General features: G+C 37.0%; 1 protein-coding gene across 2 annotated transcripts; it reads left to right on the forward strand.

Moving 5' to 3' along the window:
- Positions 1–4,616: 4,616 nt before the first annotated feature.
- LOC107676098 (uncharacterized) lies at positions 4,617–10,415 on the forward strand. 2 transcript variants are annotated; one of them, XM_016470625.1, is made up of 5 exons: positions 4,617–4,713; positions 5,484–5,563; positions 6,322–6,477; positions 6,622–6,750; positions 8,767–10,414. In XM_016470625.1, exons 2-5 carry the CDS (start codon positions 5,484–5,486, stop codon positions 10,292–10,294), a joined length of 1,893 nt encoding a protein of 630 aa, XP_016326111.1. In that variant the 5' UTR covers positions 4,617–4,713; the 3' UTR covers positions 10,295–10,414. The 2 variants fall into 2 exon arrangements, with proteins under 2 accessions (XP_016326111.1, XP_016326112.1); XM_016470626.1 differs by lacking the exon at positions 4,617–4,713 and having other exon boundaries at positions 8,767–10,415.
- The last annotated feature ends 6,405 nt before the right edge of the window (positions 10,416–16,820 follow it).

Below are 16,820 nucleotides of genomic sequence, written 5' to 3' on the forward strand. Positions count from 1 at the left end.
ACAATGTACTTATTGTGTTCATAATGTATTGCAAAACACTTTTGCTGCTATTGAGGTGGGATACGGGTAAGGTTAGGGACAGGTTTGTTGGTATGGGTAGGTTTAAGGGTGGGTTAAGGTGTAAGGGATGGGTCAACTGTGTAATTATAAATGTAATTACAGATGTAATTACATGCAGGTATTTTTAAAATATAAGTACAATGTAAAAACATGTATGTACACAATAAGTGCATTGTACCAAATTATTCATTTAAATGTAAGTACATAGTTGTTAAGGCCACTTAATGTAAAGTGGGTCGGGTTTTTTTTGTTGTTGTTGTTGTTGTTTTTCATGCTTTTGTTTAGATGTAAAAGGAAAAAGGTAATGCACTATTTGCATTTTTTTCTTATATTTGTGTTACTGTTTTGTTTTGATTCTTTGCATCTGTTCTTATTTATAATAACAAAGCTAAAATAAAAAATAGCTACAGTAATGTATATTGTGACTATATAGTAATTATTATTAAGAAAATAACTGGAGGAAAAGATGCAACGCTGCAGGTGATTTTGCTTTGGAACCTTCAGAAAACTTTTACTCGATTTTTCTCAAAATTGACTTTTCTGACTCTATCGACTTCAAACAGGTGTAGCTCAGTCATTTTTCGTCCGATTCCAAAAAAAAAAACATAATTTTGAAGGTCTTTTAATGGAGAATGTGAAAATGAAAATAACAAATTTTTGAAAAATTGCTCATTGTGACTCATTTTGCCAGCACAGGTCACATTTATTTGTGGATCATAATCTATTCATTTGGAATAATGGAACAAAAATAACCCCGTAGTTATGGGTATTCTCTAACCCATAACTTAGTCAAATAATGAGAAAGAACCAAATCGCCTATCACAGCTATGCAGATGATACCCAGATTTACCTAGCCTTATCACCAAATGACTACAGCCCCATTGACTCCCTCTGTCAATGCATTGATGAAATTAACAGTTGGATGTGCGAGAACTTTCTTCAGTTAAACAAGGAAAAAACTGAAGTCATTGCATTTGGAAACAAAGATGAAGTTCTCAAGGTGAATGCATACCTTGACTCTAGGGGTCTAACAACTAAAAATCAAGTCAGGAATCTTGGTGTGATTCTGGAGACAGACCTTAGTTTCAGTAGTCATGTCAAAGCAGTAACTAAATCAGCATACTATCATCTCAAAAACATTGCAAGAATTAGATGTTTTGTTTCCAGTCAAGACTTGGAGAAACTTGTTCATGCCTTTATCACCAGCAGGGTGGACTATTGTAATGGTCTTCTCACCGGCCTTCCCAAGAAGACCATTAGACAGCTGCAGCTCATCCAGAACGCTGCTGCCAGGATTCTGACTAGAACCAGAAAATCTGAGCATATTACACCAGTCCTCAGGTCCTTACACTGGCTTCCAGTTATATTTAGGATTGATTTTAAAGTACTTTTAGTCATTTATAAATCACTCAATGGTCTAGGACCTAAATACATAGCAGATATGTTCACTGAATATAAACCTAACAGACCACTCAGATCATTAGGATCGAGTCAGTTAGAAATACCAAGGGTTCACACAAAACAAGGGGAGTCTGCTTTTAGTTATTATGCCGCCCGCAGTTGGAATCAGCTTCCAGAAGAGATCAGATGTGCTAAAACATTAGCCACATTTAAATGCAGACTCAAAACTCATCTGTTTAGCTGTGCATTTATTGAATGAGCACTGTGCGATGTCCGAACTGATTGCACTATATTTTATGTATAATCGTTTTCTTAAATTCATTTTAAACCTCTTAAATCAATTTTTTTAATCATTTTCAAAGTTTTTAAATTCCTTGTTTTATTGTTGTGATTATTTTTTTATTTTCTTTTATGTAAAGCACTTTGAATTACCATTGTGTATGAAATGTGCTATATAAATAAACTTGCCTTGCCTAACCATTGAGTGCACATTGGTTGTACACTCATTATTGCATTATGGGATTGAATGAGTACACTCGATAACATCCACTATCATTTCACAGCCATAGCCATAACCTTTTTTAACACTCTTTGAGCATAAGAAAAAACATTAATGGACAGATTGTGTTGCTCATTTGAAAAATGTTATTTAAACGTGAGTGTGGCAAGCAGTTTTTGAGATTTCAGGATTTCCCTATTCAAGCAGATAGGGCTTGGTCTTGCAGGCCCTAAATAACTGCCCGGAGGCGTTGCAAATATTGCCGCCAAGTGAACAGAGAGAGAGAGAGCTTTGCATAAATAATGAAGGGTAATTTTGTTGCGAAAACATTTTTTTTTAGTCAGTTGGTTTTGGTTCTTTTGCTGTTGTAGGCTGTAAGGACCTTTGAAATAACTAAAATATTTTGGCACAGTAATCTGGAACTCTATTGTGATTGACAGACCTGGAACTACTTCATACCTGTACTATGAAGTAACTGCACACCTTAATGTTCTTCATCCAATCAAAATCAGCCCCTGTGGTATAACAAATTATTATAATCTTCACAAATTTGTAGATTATTATATTTAAATCAATCAAGGACAGTTATGTGACGTTATAGAAACTGGTTAAAGAACCATTCTCTTTGAGGCTTCTGAATTTGAATGGATGAGCATGGTTTATGGTATTACATTCAAGCATATAATCCTCTAAATGTGTTTGCTTTATTATCTTCTTTTTGGTTCACAATAGTCACATCAATATATTTGAGTAAATTATGTTAAATAATTAAGCTTAAGACTTAAGACTAAACATACACAGCATATGACCTAAGTTGTTGTATCATCAGTGCAAGAAAAATTGAACCACCATGCAATTCATATTATTTCTTGCTTATATTAAAACTCAAGGAAACTACATTTCCTGTGCAATTCTTAGTATTGTTGTGATATATTTAAGTGTCTGTGGTTTGTAAGTATGTTTCTGGGCTTCAGCATTTCACACATCAGTTGAGCTGAAGTGAAATGCATTTAGCACTTCTCTCTATCATGCACACCATTTTGGGACTTATCACTTACTTTAGCAATAATCACACACTTGTGTACACATTAATATTGGACTAGTAGCTAGTTGAGCCTCACAAGAGATTCACCATCATGATGTCAAAGCCAGTGCTGTTATAATGGAATAAATAAGGATGTGTTATTGTTTTTGTTGTTGTTTGTTAGTTTTTTGTTTTTTTTTTGGCCCTTATGTGGCCCACATGTGGCTGATAAACCAAATGCCATTATTTAACCATATTTACACCACACCTATTTTTTTTATTTAAAATACCCATTACACAGTAAATCTTAAACACAAAAATGGATTCACACTCATTTTTTAAAATGTTTATAGTAGAATTTTAATAACAGAATTACAATACAGAACATAAAAGAAGTTGATACATTTAGTAAGTCTCGCCAATCTTTCTCACTCACAGTCTGTCAGGAAAAAGAAAAGAAAAAAGAACATTAGTATATCACAATTAGTATCATAGATATTATTTCAAGACAAGCACATAAATGAGTGTAAATTTTCTAGCAACAAGCTTGCCTGCGGTAAAGGTAATGCTGTTTTATTGGCATTTTTTCGCGGTTGCAAAACTGATTGAGATTACATGACATGAGCGTGTTTATTTCGCGTTATAACCGGTTCTAGTAGAAAAGAGTTTTAAAGGGAAGGGATGATGATATTTGGCTCACTCTGGGTTGGGTTATGGCACTGTTTTGGTTCAGTTCTGGCTAAAAAGATGTGGACTAGTTTTGGGCCGGCAAACACGAACTAATCTGGGCCACACTTTAGCTGTTGATATGATCCAGATCATGGTGTGCCATAGCCAAGCCACATATGGCTCTCAGTTGTGAGCTATCACCTGGGCCATATACCTTAAAACAATTGTCATCCAAAAGAAAATTCCCTCCAATTCTAAACAGTGGCGGCTCGTCGGGGGAGGCAGGGGAGGCACAGCTTCCCCATAATTTTGAGGTGAAAATGAGTGAAATTATATTATCTTGCTGTATGTATGTCGTTTTCTTTACGTTTTCTGACTAAAAGCAACCAAAAAGCCATTTTAAAGTGGTTAAGCAAATAATATAATAATAATAATCGGCAGGGATCCCAGACCAATACAATTAGTGTGCCTCCTCTATTTTAAAACCCACGAGCCGCCACTGATTCTAAATCCATAGCAAAACATATACGGTTAAAGTGTGGCCCATATGTGCTCAGCCATGCCATATCTAGGCCAAATGTGACAGCTATCAGTCACATTTGGCCCAAACGTTCTTGCTTTCTGGGTATATACACAGCTCTCCATAAAACAAAACAAAACAAGCCCTGCAAATTAATATAAAATATTTTAAAAGCCACATATTATACAGACACTTCCTATTTAATGGTATTTTATCATTTTTATGGCATTTAATGTATTATACTTTCAACAAAACATATGCAATGGGCTTTAAAAGCTTTTTTATGCATGTTTTAGCCTGAGTTTTTGTTGCATTTACACAGTTTTGACCGTGTGGTGTTTCGAGCGCTTCGAAACGAACAGTGAATCGTTTTGTGAAGCAGTTGGTTCAATTGATTCGAAGCTTCGAAAAGGTTCGCTTCTCCCATGACTACGTCACAGTAATTCACAGTTGTGATTGGCTGCTGCAGAAAGGCGGGTCTAATCTACAGCGCCTAGGAAGAAGAAGACGGCCATCTTCGTGAGGTCGCAGGCCTTTGTGGTGAGTTTTAAGGGTGATTTTGAAGAGAGAAATCGCTGTATATTCTTTTCCAGAAAAGCAACCAGCTTTTTTTATTCAATAGCCTAGGTTTATATTGGTTTCAGATGACCAGATTGTTATTTCCCGCTTTAGGTATCGTCTGTTTTAGTAGCCTGATGTGTAACTTAGTCACCTAAAGACGACACTGAGCTGAGATCAAGTCATGTCGATACGTGCGATCGGCGGTTTGAAAACCGCTAAAAACAGAAAAGTACCATATATGGCCTTTTACCATCATATGGACTGTCAGTAAATATCGCAATTTTACGTAAATCAACACAGGAAAACGTGTTTGGAGGACCAGTCTGTCAACACCTAAAATAAATAAATTACTCAATGTGATAGATATCTTGAAGTCTCCTCCACATACAGAATTAATTTTAGTATTATTGAAGTTCTTTATTAAAATTATTATTATTACTGTTGGTGTTATTTTTGTAACATTATTACAATGTTACTGTATTATACAGTATTTCTATACATTTTTTATTTTGTTTTATTATTCTGGTTTATGTTATTTTATTTTTACAATTTTCATTTAACTGCATCTTACTGACAAGTGATAATAACATGTCATTTTAATTAAACTAAACTCATTTAAATCATTAAAAGTACTGGAATGAATTTGTGTGATTAAAGAAAGCATCTATAAAAGTTAGCCACCCCTGTAGTGCGCATGTGGTGTTGTTTTTGACAAATCTGATTAAAAATAGTTTTTTGTTTTTCCCTAGATGCCAAGACACTGCTCTGCTGTAGGCTGCAAGTCACGTGACACAAAAGACATTCGGAAATCTGGAATCACTTTTCACAGGTGCACACAGATATTTCCAAATCAGTTGTCAAATTTACTAATTACCAACATTTTATTATTTGCATTTAGTCTTTTCTTTCTCCTGCTGTTCCTGAATCAGAATAGACCCGTGACCCACCAGATGAGAACCACTGCTATACACATGTTCAGATTTCCACACGTTTAGGTGGATTCATTTGGATTAAGCATTAAGAAGCTCATTTTCATAGTAATATAAAAGTTTATTTAATGACTCAACATTCAGTGTACAGTCTGGTAGTTTGTATTCTACCATGCCCTCTGAATCAAAATGTATAATTTTGGTCAGCTCAAGACTACAATGATTAATATCTGCCTCCTGGTGACCAATTCACTGAACTACTTGTTTATAATCATTTGCATTGGTCTCAGCACATTGTCAGTATTCTTGTTTTGTGTGATGAAAAGCAACAGTAGTTGCTGAGGGAGTAATTAAATTATCTTAACTTGTTAATATTGTGTACAGGTGCATCTCAATAAATTAGAATGTCGTGGAAAAGTTCATTTATTTCAGTAATTCAACTCAATCTAATTTGTTGAGATAGTGAATTGGTGGGTTTTTGTTAAATGTGAGCCAAAATCATCACAATTAAAAGAACCAAAGACTTAAACTACTTCAGTCTGTGTGCATTGAATTTATTTAATACACGAGTTTCACAATTTGAGTTGAATTACTGAAATAAATGAACTTTTCCACAACATTCTAATTTATTGAGATGCACCTGTATTATGTTTTCCAGATTGCCAAAGAAGGGAAGCCCTCGACGCACAACTTGGATTATCAACTCTCGTCGCAAAGGCCCTGAGGGAAAAGGACAGTGGGACCCCCAGAGTGGTTTCATCTATTTCTGCTCTAAACACTTCACCCCTGATAGCTTTGAACTCTCCGGTGTCAGGTCTGCAGATTATTACACACTTAACATTTCCTTCAGAATCACCGAAGCAGTGACCAAAACAGTTTAGGTTTAATTCTGTTTTTGAAATGCAGTATATTAGAAGATACAAATAAATAAATAATTTCGATTTTCTCCTTTTTTTAGTGGCTATCGTAGACTGAAGGACGATGCGATTCCCACTGTATTTGAAATTCAGCCTCACGAAAGAGGCACTGCTGGGAAATGTGCAACAAAACAGAGAGGCAGACCTCGAAATGTGGACAAACATATCAGGTATTTCACATAGAGCTGCAAAAAATCACCTCTTTCTGGTGTGCTTTCTCTTGTGAAAAAAGAAGTGTGCTTAATTGTATTCAGTGTGCACTTCAAACTGAAACATGACTAACACACCTTCAAAAAAAGTGCACTTTGTAATAATGTCAAATTAAAAGTTTTACTTTAAAGTACATTTTATATCATTATGTGTTAATCTTTTGTTGTGCTTTAAAGACGTACACTTATTTTTATGTTGACTATTATACTAAAGCACATGTACTTGATTTTAACTGTAATGTTATTTGATATTACATTTAATGTTAATATATTTTAAATGTACTAAATTGGAACTTTGTCGTTACAATGTGTAATTACAGATATATTCAAATATTTATATTATTAATTTATAAATTGAGATAGTTGTGAATTAGGTAATACTGAGTGAATATGACAATTTTTGTATTATTCCTCACCTCCAGGTATTTTAATCAAGGGGCTCACTATAGCTTTATTGCTCAGTCAGCTTGGTTCTCAACACCCCCAAAAGCTTGTTCTTCGTCCTTGCATACTCATGGATGAGACATGCAGATAACTACATAGTTCAAAGTTCACTCAATTTTATATAATCAGTGAACTCTGAAAAAGTAAACGGTGAATGTTTAACATTCTATTAGTTGCCGGTTCTGCATCTAAATAAACGCATTTCTTGTCAAGGAAAAAAAAAAAAAAGACAAAAAGTGCAGTTGTGTGTGGGGTGGCCAAGCGGTCAGCTCCGCCCCTGTTTTAACTGGTTCCCCACCAAAGATGAGATTTTACGGCTTTCTGTGTTTTCACTGTTATACGTTCAGGGACGCTATTATTACGCATCTTCTGAATGAGACCAGAATCTCCCGATCAAATACACAGGCGAGGAAGATGCTGAAACGAGGGATATCATATGTAAGCAGATGCATATGCAAAATAATGCAATCATCAAGAATGAATAGCATATAAATCAAAACTGCCTAACGTTACAGAGTGAAATGTCAATCCAGGAAGTGGTATAGGACTGTGAAGCTTTGAGGGTGTTGATGGAAGCGATCTACTAATAAGCATCTATGCTTTGATCATATGACTGAATATGATCCAGATGTAGTCTTTGATAAAAATGTGATTTTCTCAGCTTTTTGCTAATTTTTTTTTTTTTTTACTTACCTACATTCAAGTGTTGATAAGAAAAGAATGCTTTAAGCTAGAATAAAAATGGATTTTATTATTATTATTTGAATTATTATTATTATTTAAAGTAGAAGCTCTGTTCTTTATTTTGATGTATTGCATATTCAGATATTCATACAACAAAATATTCTGGGGGCCATGAAAATTGTGAAAATGATCAAAAATGCCCGCGGTGGCTGGCATTTTTTTTCAAAAACGCTGGCGGGGAAGGAGTTAATAGAAATTGCATTCAAGTATATATAAGTTTACCATAAATGCTTGTCAGTACATTCATCAGTACACTTCAACCATATTTCAAAGACAAAGTAATTGTAGATGTACTTAAGTCCTACTTAAATGGGTCAAAAAAGCATTCTTGAGGTGAGCTAATTGTATTTAAACTATAATACATTTTTATTTCAGTACAAATAACATGTAATTAAATGTAACATCTAACTGTATTCTATTTAGTAGTTTATTTCCAGATAAATACTATTTTTAAAAAGTGTGCTAAAGTGTACTTTTGCATAAAAGTTTGTGGGGTTTTTTGAATGTCTTCAGTCACAAAGAAATTAAGGTTTTAAAAGGTTTTTAAATGGTGGCCAAAGGGTTGAAGGTCCAAAATTGCCATTTCAGTGCAGCTTCAAAGGGCTCTACACGATCCCAGCCGAGGAATAAGGGTCTTATCTAGCAAAATGATTGGTCATTTAAAAAAAAAAAAAATATTAATAAAAATGTATATACTTTTTAACCACAAATGCATGTCTTGCACACGCTCCATTGTTTTAAACCTGTTTAAAATAATAAATGTGCATATTTTAAACCAATGCTTTTCAGTGTCAAGAACTCCGCCAATAATGAAGACTCAGAAAACCAAGAGATCTTCAACAATGAGACTGTGGTGCAAAAAGTAGCAGAGAATGAGTGTGAAAAGGGTGAAGGGGAGGACAAGCATGGTCAGCCTCCTCCTCAGCCTTCATCTGAGGCTCCTCAAACCTCTGAAGAGACGTCACTAGATGACCAACAGCCTGACCCCTCTTCTCCTCAACCTCCTCCTCGTCCACCTTCTCCATCTTGCTACATGAGGCGTCTCCCCCCGCCTCCTGGCTTTTACTTGCCGAAAGAGCACAACTATGCTCAGCTGTGCCCTCTAGTGTGGCGTAAGCGCTACGACAAAGCCATCGACAGCTTAGAAAAAGCACTTCGTCTTCTGAGTGCCGCCCGACGGCGGGAGAACCGCCTACGCCACGCGTTACTGTGCCTCAGAGAGAACCGACTCAGAAGTACCCTGTTTCGCACACGAGAAGGGGCGAAAGGAAAGGAGGCCCGAGGATGCAGGTTTTCGACCTGGGCTGCTCAAAAGGGACAGGGGGCGAAAGTGGAAAGAGGTTGCAATCTTGAGGCATTGGAGGAGAGCGCAACTGATGAAATAGACCTTCTGGCTGAGGGCTGGAACGGACAAGCACAGACAAAGGGAAAAGTCACTGGGGAAGAAGAAGAAGGGTGCTGCTTTTATTGCGGAAGAGACAATGAAGGAAACAAAGTAAGTGGATACAAAGAAGCAACTGTAGGACCTGATGAGGTTCAAGGATCCCACACAAGACATAAGCCTAAGAGAATCCAGGGAATCAAAAGGAAAGCCAAAGTGCTCAAAGAACAAAAGTCGGAGACCTCAAGGACTGATGTGGCACCTGTGGAGCAACAAAGCTACTATTTATATTACTGTGAGAGCGCGGAGAACGAGGACACAATGCAGGTGGTCACCATGGAACTGCAACCGCACCAACTGAACACCGAGGAGGAAACATCTCTCGAGCTCCACAATAATGCAGGAGCAATCCAGCAACTCGCTCTGCTGCATCCACAGACTGACATGCACACTGCGCCTGGGCCTATTCAATACTCGACAACACTACAGGAAACTTCTGCGCCATTCCAGCTGCAGCAAATCCAAGTGCTTCAGCCGCAGCAAGGACTTCTTCTCCCTGACCTCGTCACAAAGGAAAAGAGCGACATTGAAATGGAGCAGGGACAGCAGTTCTTCTGGGTACAGGAAGAGACTGATGATCACGTCCTACTGATGCCGGTTCCTGCCGAAGCGAGGCAAAGGAACAGGGTCGATGTTGAGACTGTGATTGAGACTGTGCAGCCTCTGGCGATATTGGAGAGACATCAGTCAAAGGACACTGAAGAAAGGGATGGACTGACTGTGAAGTGCGATTCCACTGTATTAACAGCTATGGGGTGGGAAAACGGTCAGCTCACACACCAGTCTGACCTGAGGCCCACGGGAGATGTCAGAGAGAGACTGAAGGAACATCTAGAGGGGTTTCAGCTTCAGCTTAGCAGCGAGTTTATTGACTGAACCGATCAAAACGACATATTTTAATAATATTTTTTATTCTCCACTCATGCACAAACTCTTCAGTTGGCATATTTCAAAGACATCAGCATAATTTTCATATTAAGGCCAATCATGGTTAAAATGTATTATGTTGGTATTTCAATTGAAAAGCCATAATTCAATAAAACTCTTCAGTTACTAAGATGTGTTTGGATGTGCAGTTTTTAGTAAATTGGATTCACTAATACAGATAAATGCATAATTTGACATCGCAGTTAGACTGTTCAAAAATGCCTGAGTTACACAGTAAATAATTTGAATTCAAGAAACTCTGTTATTCTTCCCTGTCTATATACCCACAAAGACAGATGACTGTAGTGGGTTTTGAAGCAACTGTTTGTTCCCTCAACCATGAGGATTAAGTGTTCCTTTCATAAAGAACAGACAAATATTAACTCCCTTGTTTATTTAGGAAGGACTCCAAATATGTTAATCATTGTCTTTCAAATTTTTTGTCTTACTAAAAGAATTGCAATAACACACATTACATAAGTTCTTAAATAAAAACTGACTACTTTTGCACAGATTATAGAACTAGTTAATGTTTTACATATGGACATACAGGTGCATCTCAATAAATTAGAATGTCGTGGAAAAGTTCATTTATTGTCCCAGGGCAGAGATTGATGAGCTTCCCCTGCTGAGTTCCTTTTTATACCATGCACTGCCTTCAGATGTTTGGAATCAGTAAGATGTTTAAGGCATTCATTCTTTTTTCAGCAAGGATTCATTAAATTGATCTAAAGTGACAGTCAATATATTTGTGCTCTTCTTTTGAACTTTCCATTCATTAAGAAATCCTGAAAAAAAAAGTTTTCTTTTTAATTTTAAAAAGAAAAAAAGCAGCACAGCTGTTGTCAGCACTGAAAATAATAAGATATATAATGTTTCACCAAATCAGCATATTAGAATGATTTCTGAAGGATCATGTGACTGAGTAATGATGCTGAAAATGCAGCTTTGCATCACAGGAATAAAATACAATTTAAAATACATTCAAATTCTAACATCATCAAATAAATGTAGCCTTGGTGAACATAAGAGACTTCTTTAAAAACATTTAAAACATGTTTGGGCAAGAATTTTGTGGGGGAAAGTATTGTGAATATAAATTAGGGTGACTTTATTTTCAGGTGAATGTTTTAGAAATTTTGAAGATATATGCTGACTTTATTGAACTTGAGTTTGTTCTTTTAATTAAGAAAGCAAGAAAGAGGGCTGATGCAGGGGGCAACCGGGCACTCCAGAAAATGTCAATTAAACATAGTATTGAGTGCTCCAAACAGATGACACCACCATGATCATTTTAGGGTTTTTTTAGCTGAGTAATTGGATGTGGAGTTTGATTCTGTTACTTTCGGATTCTGTGAAGGCGAATCTCTATAATGTTCCTCTGCTCTGGCTGAATAAAGGAGTTAAAACATGTCTATCCTGGAAGCGCATATTGCACGTAAATCCTTTTAAAGGGGGCATATGATGCTGCTAAAAAGAACATTATTTTGTGTATTTGTCCATTAAAAGGGAATCCATTCATTTTCTAAGAACATATGAATTAAATTAAATTAAATTAAATTAAATTAATAAAAAGAAGTAGAAATTATCAAATGCGTCCACGAGGCGTCGCTCTTTATTAATTAATAGAGTATGTTGCTGTCGAAAATGGACTCGGTTTACAGCAGAACGATATCGGTTATGCATAGTAAGAACACAGCAGTGAAGTTTAGAGCAGGATCTGAAGAACATGGTGTATATTTGAGAAGAAAAAAATGAATGCAAATTTAAAGCAGAAAGGCAATGGGCTTTTGCAGTTATTGAAATACTACAGTATTGTCATGAAAAAGCATTTGCCATGACAGCTCAAGAAGGGCTATATGGGTATGTGTAGAAAATAGATGAAAAATCACTTTGTTGTGATTTTAAAACCTTTAACACCCCATCCCGGTATGTCTGGAATTCACATACTTAGAATTGTGAATATGTAAAATAATGCTGATAATATTAGTTTTATACTCAATCACATTTTAACTGACAAAAAATGTTTGTAACTCATGGTATTTCTTAGCCAAAACATTTTGTGTCAATCGTCTCAATGTTTTAGGGTTGAATGTGAAAGGATTGAAGATCAGTGCAAAATCTAATATCATAGCAGACTATGATATTAGCCAGAAAATATAATCTCACCACACAAGATAATTTCATTCTTTTACTTTGTTCTAAGAGCAATTCTTTTTCTAGTAAAAATTACTATGGTCACCATGATGAACTTCCACAATGTTTGAGCTATTGTTGAACTTGATAATGCCAATTTATACTGATAAAGGCTATAAAAGGAACTTATGTCTAAACTTTTTTTTTTTTTTTAGTTTTTAATTCAAAATTTTTATTTCAATCAATATAACATAAGAAAATGGGGATACACAAACTGACTGATACTCTGGATGAAAGACAAATATTTAAAAATAAAATCAATGCTTTATTTTGAAAATAGTTCAAAATAGTTCTTTAGTTAAACACTTCAATATCATATTAATTATATATTAATATAATTTGATATAATATTATAAGGCACGCGTACTGTGATTCACGCAGTAAATGACAATCCTTCCTGAATGACCCACAATATAATGGAACTGCCCTTTAGATCAAATGAATTATAATTAATTTACTCATTGTTGACTTTCTATTTATTTATTTATTTCGCATTTTGTTAGTGCAGTGATATTTTCAATACCTTTGTTTTCAGGTTTTGACCTTAAACTGATAAAAGAAAATCTCTCTCTACCATAGAAAAGTCTCAATTACAAGGCCATGTCAGTCTCCTTGTTTGCCTTTATGTGAGATAGCAACATCTCAAGGTCCTCGACTGCAGAAGCAGGGGAACAATGAAGATGCTTCTCCAACCCTATCTGCCTGTCTCTCTCTTTGTCCTTTTGATGCTCTTCCTAATTTCATTTTAAGAGATAAAGAGTGCCTTCAGGCTTTTGGTGATTTGGTACCTTAGTATACGGTGAAGTAGGTGAGGTGAGTCAGGGACATTGTGGGAACAGACAGGCTGTGAACGGTGTGTACATGTGGGATCCTTCATGTACCGATGTGGTACACTGAGTCGCTGCATGTCAAGGGCTCTTCAGTAAGGAAGAGTGTTCGGATCAAGCACTACAGCTACTGCGTACAGAATGTAGAGTCTGTCACCATTTATTTGAGGATGATGCATCATACATGCTACAATCTGAATGAAACATGATTGCATGAACATCTTAAATTCTAAATTAACAATAAACAAACCAAAAACAAATAAATAAGCAATGCACAATGTAGAATAGTTTGTGTAAATTGCCACAAGCCTGGCCTAGAATACAATGAGCCAAGATTAAAACTCTGGGTTTTGGGGAAGATGGGCTGAAGAAACAGGGTCATGTTCATATAACAACAACAGGATGCAGAAAGGATGTGTGCAGTGCAGATATTTGATTTGAACTGTTTGATTTAATAAGATGGATGAGATCAGAGAGTAATCTGGGTAATGGCTCTTGACCAGCCACTGCATTACAATGAGGCCTGATTACTGGATATTGTGCTTCAATATAAAATGTCTTACCTAATGCTGAAGAGAGAGAAAAATCTAGTCCAGACTAGATCAAGAAATGATGTGCGCATAATTTCCTTTATAGGCTAATGAATAAGCAAATTAGGATGTGTTTTAAATGTCAACTTGCCTGAAGGAGAGATTTTTGTGCTTTTTGATCACTTCCAAGAAAAGTTTTACAGATTTTCTCTCTCAGAAAATAATAAGCCTGCATCATGGTCCTAGTGGAATTTTACCAGGAATTAAAATTTAGGTTTTTTAAGGCATTGAGGCAATAACTACTGTACAGTATTAAGGCCCCGATTAGCACCCTTGCATTAAAAAAGCTCATTATATGTAGCATACAAAAATTAAGCATATATTTGGTATCCACCATGTATGTGAAAAAGAAGTGTGCTTAATTGTATTGAATGTGAATTTGTAATTGTATTGAATGTGAAATCAAAATGGAAGTTCTTTTTTTGGCTTTTAGTATGAATATGTTAGCCTTACGGTTATCTTTAAGATAGTGTGCTCCAAAACAATGACAAAATTTGCATTTTGAAGATATCCACCTAATTTTTCAATGTGGAAGTAAGCTGTTTTTTGCAAATGTGCGAGACTTCCGCTTCATTAGCCACGGTAGGGAAATAAAGAGAAGAGATTGCATCACTTCCTGTTTGTTGCTGCCATGTGGTTTGAATTTGGAGCTCCGTCAAGTTCATTCTTTATCATCTATTTTTTATCTTAAAATCAATTTTATACACTGTTACGATCTCTTTCTGGATCGCAACAAAATAAGGGAGTCACCACACACCACAGCTAATTAAGTTAATTTATTTGTCCATATAAAACAGAACCATGTAGAATGTCCATATAAATGGTAGTCAGTATGTCAGCACATGTAAGTGTGTAACAAGTATGAAAGACAGTAGTCCAACCAAACACAGTCCATGGATCCTCCAAGAACAACAACCATCCCCAAAGGAGATGGATCAACGGCGGTGGCGATCTCCCGTATCTCTCACATCTCATCAGTCCTCCGGTAGCCTCATGTGTAACCCAAGGTACGGCGCAAACAAAGACAGCTCAAGCTCCGCACAAGCCCAGCCCACGCTCACACTTGCCATCTCTGTCCCAGTCTTTTGTAGAGCGCCATCATTACCTTCAGGTGTGCAACCACTCCCCTCAGCCAAATCACCTGTAGCTCAGAAATAACCGGTTACTTGCTGGAACCGTCACAACACCATCATTTTCGTTTCTATAACATGTGAACATATCCCCTATCGTATTCTACAACAAAAACAATCGGAGCACCCTGTTATCACTAGTTTTATTTTGATTTCCCGAATCCGCTACTAGCTTATAGCCCGTTAGCATTGCCAGCGCACTTGCCGCTAATCTTATAATGCTTACACTCTATTCACACACATTATCATTGTTTTACTCACTGTTTACTTGCTCTAATGGCGGACATGTGTCTACCTTTGATTGCAGGTGAGGACATGTTTGAGCTGCACTTGGAGGCCGTGGAGAAGCAGATCCATTACCTACTGGTGAAGCAGGCCCAGCTGCGAGAGCAGAGAGCTGCGCTGGAAACATCCCGGGCCGACGCTCACAAGTCTGAGGTAAGTTTATGGTTCGATGTTAACACTCCCACCACCTCTACTCTGTGTGTTTCTCGGCACAGGCCACGTGCACCCAGGATGCGATCCTCCCAGGTCTCTTTTACTCTGGTGCCAGGACACCATGGACCCTGGGTGCACCAGCAGTGGAAGACGCGAGCCACGCCCCAGGTGAGGACCTCTCCCACTCCGCCGCCTCCGGTCTTCGAGATCTCCAACCGAAACCGCTCCGCTTCCCTTCGTGAGTCAGAACGTGACGCTGTGGTCATTGGAGATTCCATTGTCCGTCATGTCCGTGCTACCTTAGCTAAAGGTAAGGTGCACACTCACTGTTTTCCTGATGCTCATGTTCTCGATGTTTCTGCGCAGATACCCGCAATCCTGAAGGGTGATGAGAGTGAAGTCAAAATAGAAATTTACTGCTGGATCTAGAAAAAATCTGGTTGTGATTAAACCACAAAAATGCAAAATAAACAAACAAAAACTATTTTTAAAGTTTGGGCTCCTAAACATTAGATCACTCACACCCAAAGCAGTTATTGTAAATGAAATGATCACAGATAATAGTTTTGATGTACTCTGCTTGACTGAAACCTGGCTTAAACCAAATGACTATATTTGTGTAAATGAGTCTACTCCACCAAGTCACTGTTATAAGCATGAGCATGATTGGTCGTGACGGCGGTGTTGCAACAATATACAGAGATATTCTCAATGTTACTCAGAAAACAGGATACAGGTTTAACTCATTCAAAATACTTGTGCTTAAAGGGGTCCTATTATGTTCTTTTACAAAGTCTTGATTTTGTTTTGGGGGTGTACTAGAACAGGCTTTCATACTAGGTTGTACGAAAAACACATTATGTTTCACATATTTTACATTATTACAACACCTCTCTCCCCAGTCTGGCATGAACGGCTCGAATAGTTCCTATATCAAATTAAGGTCCGCCTTCTGAAATACGAAATGTGCTGTGATTGGTTAGCTGGGCCAGTGTGTGCTGTGATTGGTTAGCTGGGCCAGTGTGTGTTGTGATTGGCAGCACTCGGAACCTGGTCGGGAAATGTCATGCCGCCTGCGAGCTTCAGTGTAAATATTGCGTCAATATCATATCAATTTGAGCGCGATTTAAACCTGGATGATTGTAACCGTCTGCCTTGGGAAAGCTAGCGTGTCTCCGACATTGTGATAACACTCGTTGCCTTCTCTAGTGCAGCTCAACCAGGTCTCATCCCATTCGTCGATATTTGTGATATCACAAATCCCGGAAAATATGCGTTGTAGTCCAAATGAGTC

The sequence above is a fragment of the Sinocyclocheilus anshuiensis genome, unplaced genomic scaffold, assembly GCF_001515605.1.
Source record: "Sinocyclocheilus anshuiensis isolate Anshui unplaced genomic scaffold, SAMN03320099.WGS_v1.1 scaffold3153, whole genome shotgun sequence".
Classification (NCBI taxonomy): domain Eukaryota; kingdom Metazoa; phylum Chordata; class Actinopteri; order Cypriniformes; family Cyprinidae; genus Sinocyclocheilus; species Sinocyclocheilus anshuiensis.

Excerpts from the sequence above, each read along its gene's own strand:
- LOC107676098 (XM_016470625.1), top strand. The coding sequence starts at position 5,484 with ATGCCAAGACACTGCTCTGCTGTAGGCTGCAAGTCACGTGACACAAAA. Across the intron at positions 5,564-6,321 it reads TCTGGAATCACTTTTCACAG|ATTGCCAAAGAAGGGAAGCC; the intron begins GTGCACACAGAT and ends TATGTTTTCCAG. Across the intron at positions 6,751-8,766 it reads AATGTGGACAAACATATCAG|TGTCAAGAACTCCGCCAATA; the intron begins GTATTTCACATA and ends AATGCTTTTCAG.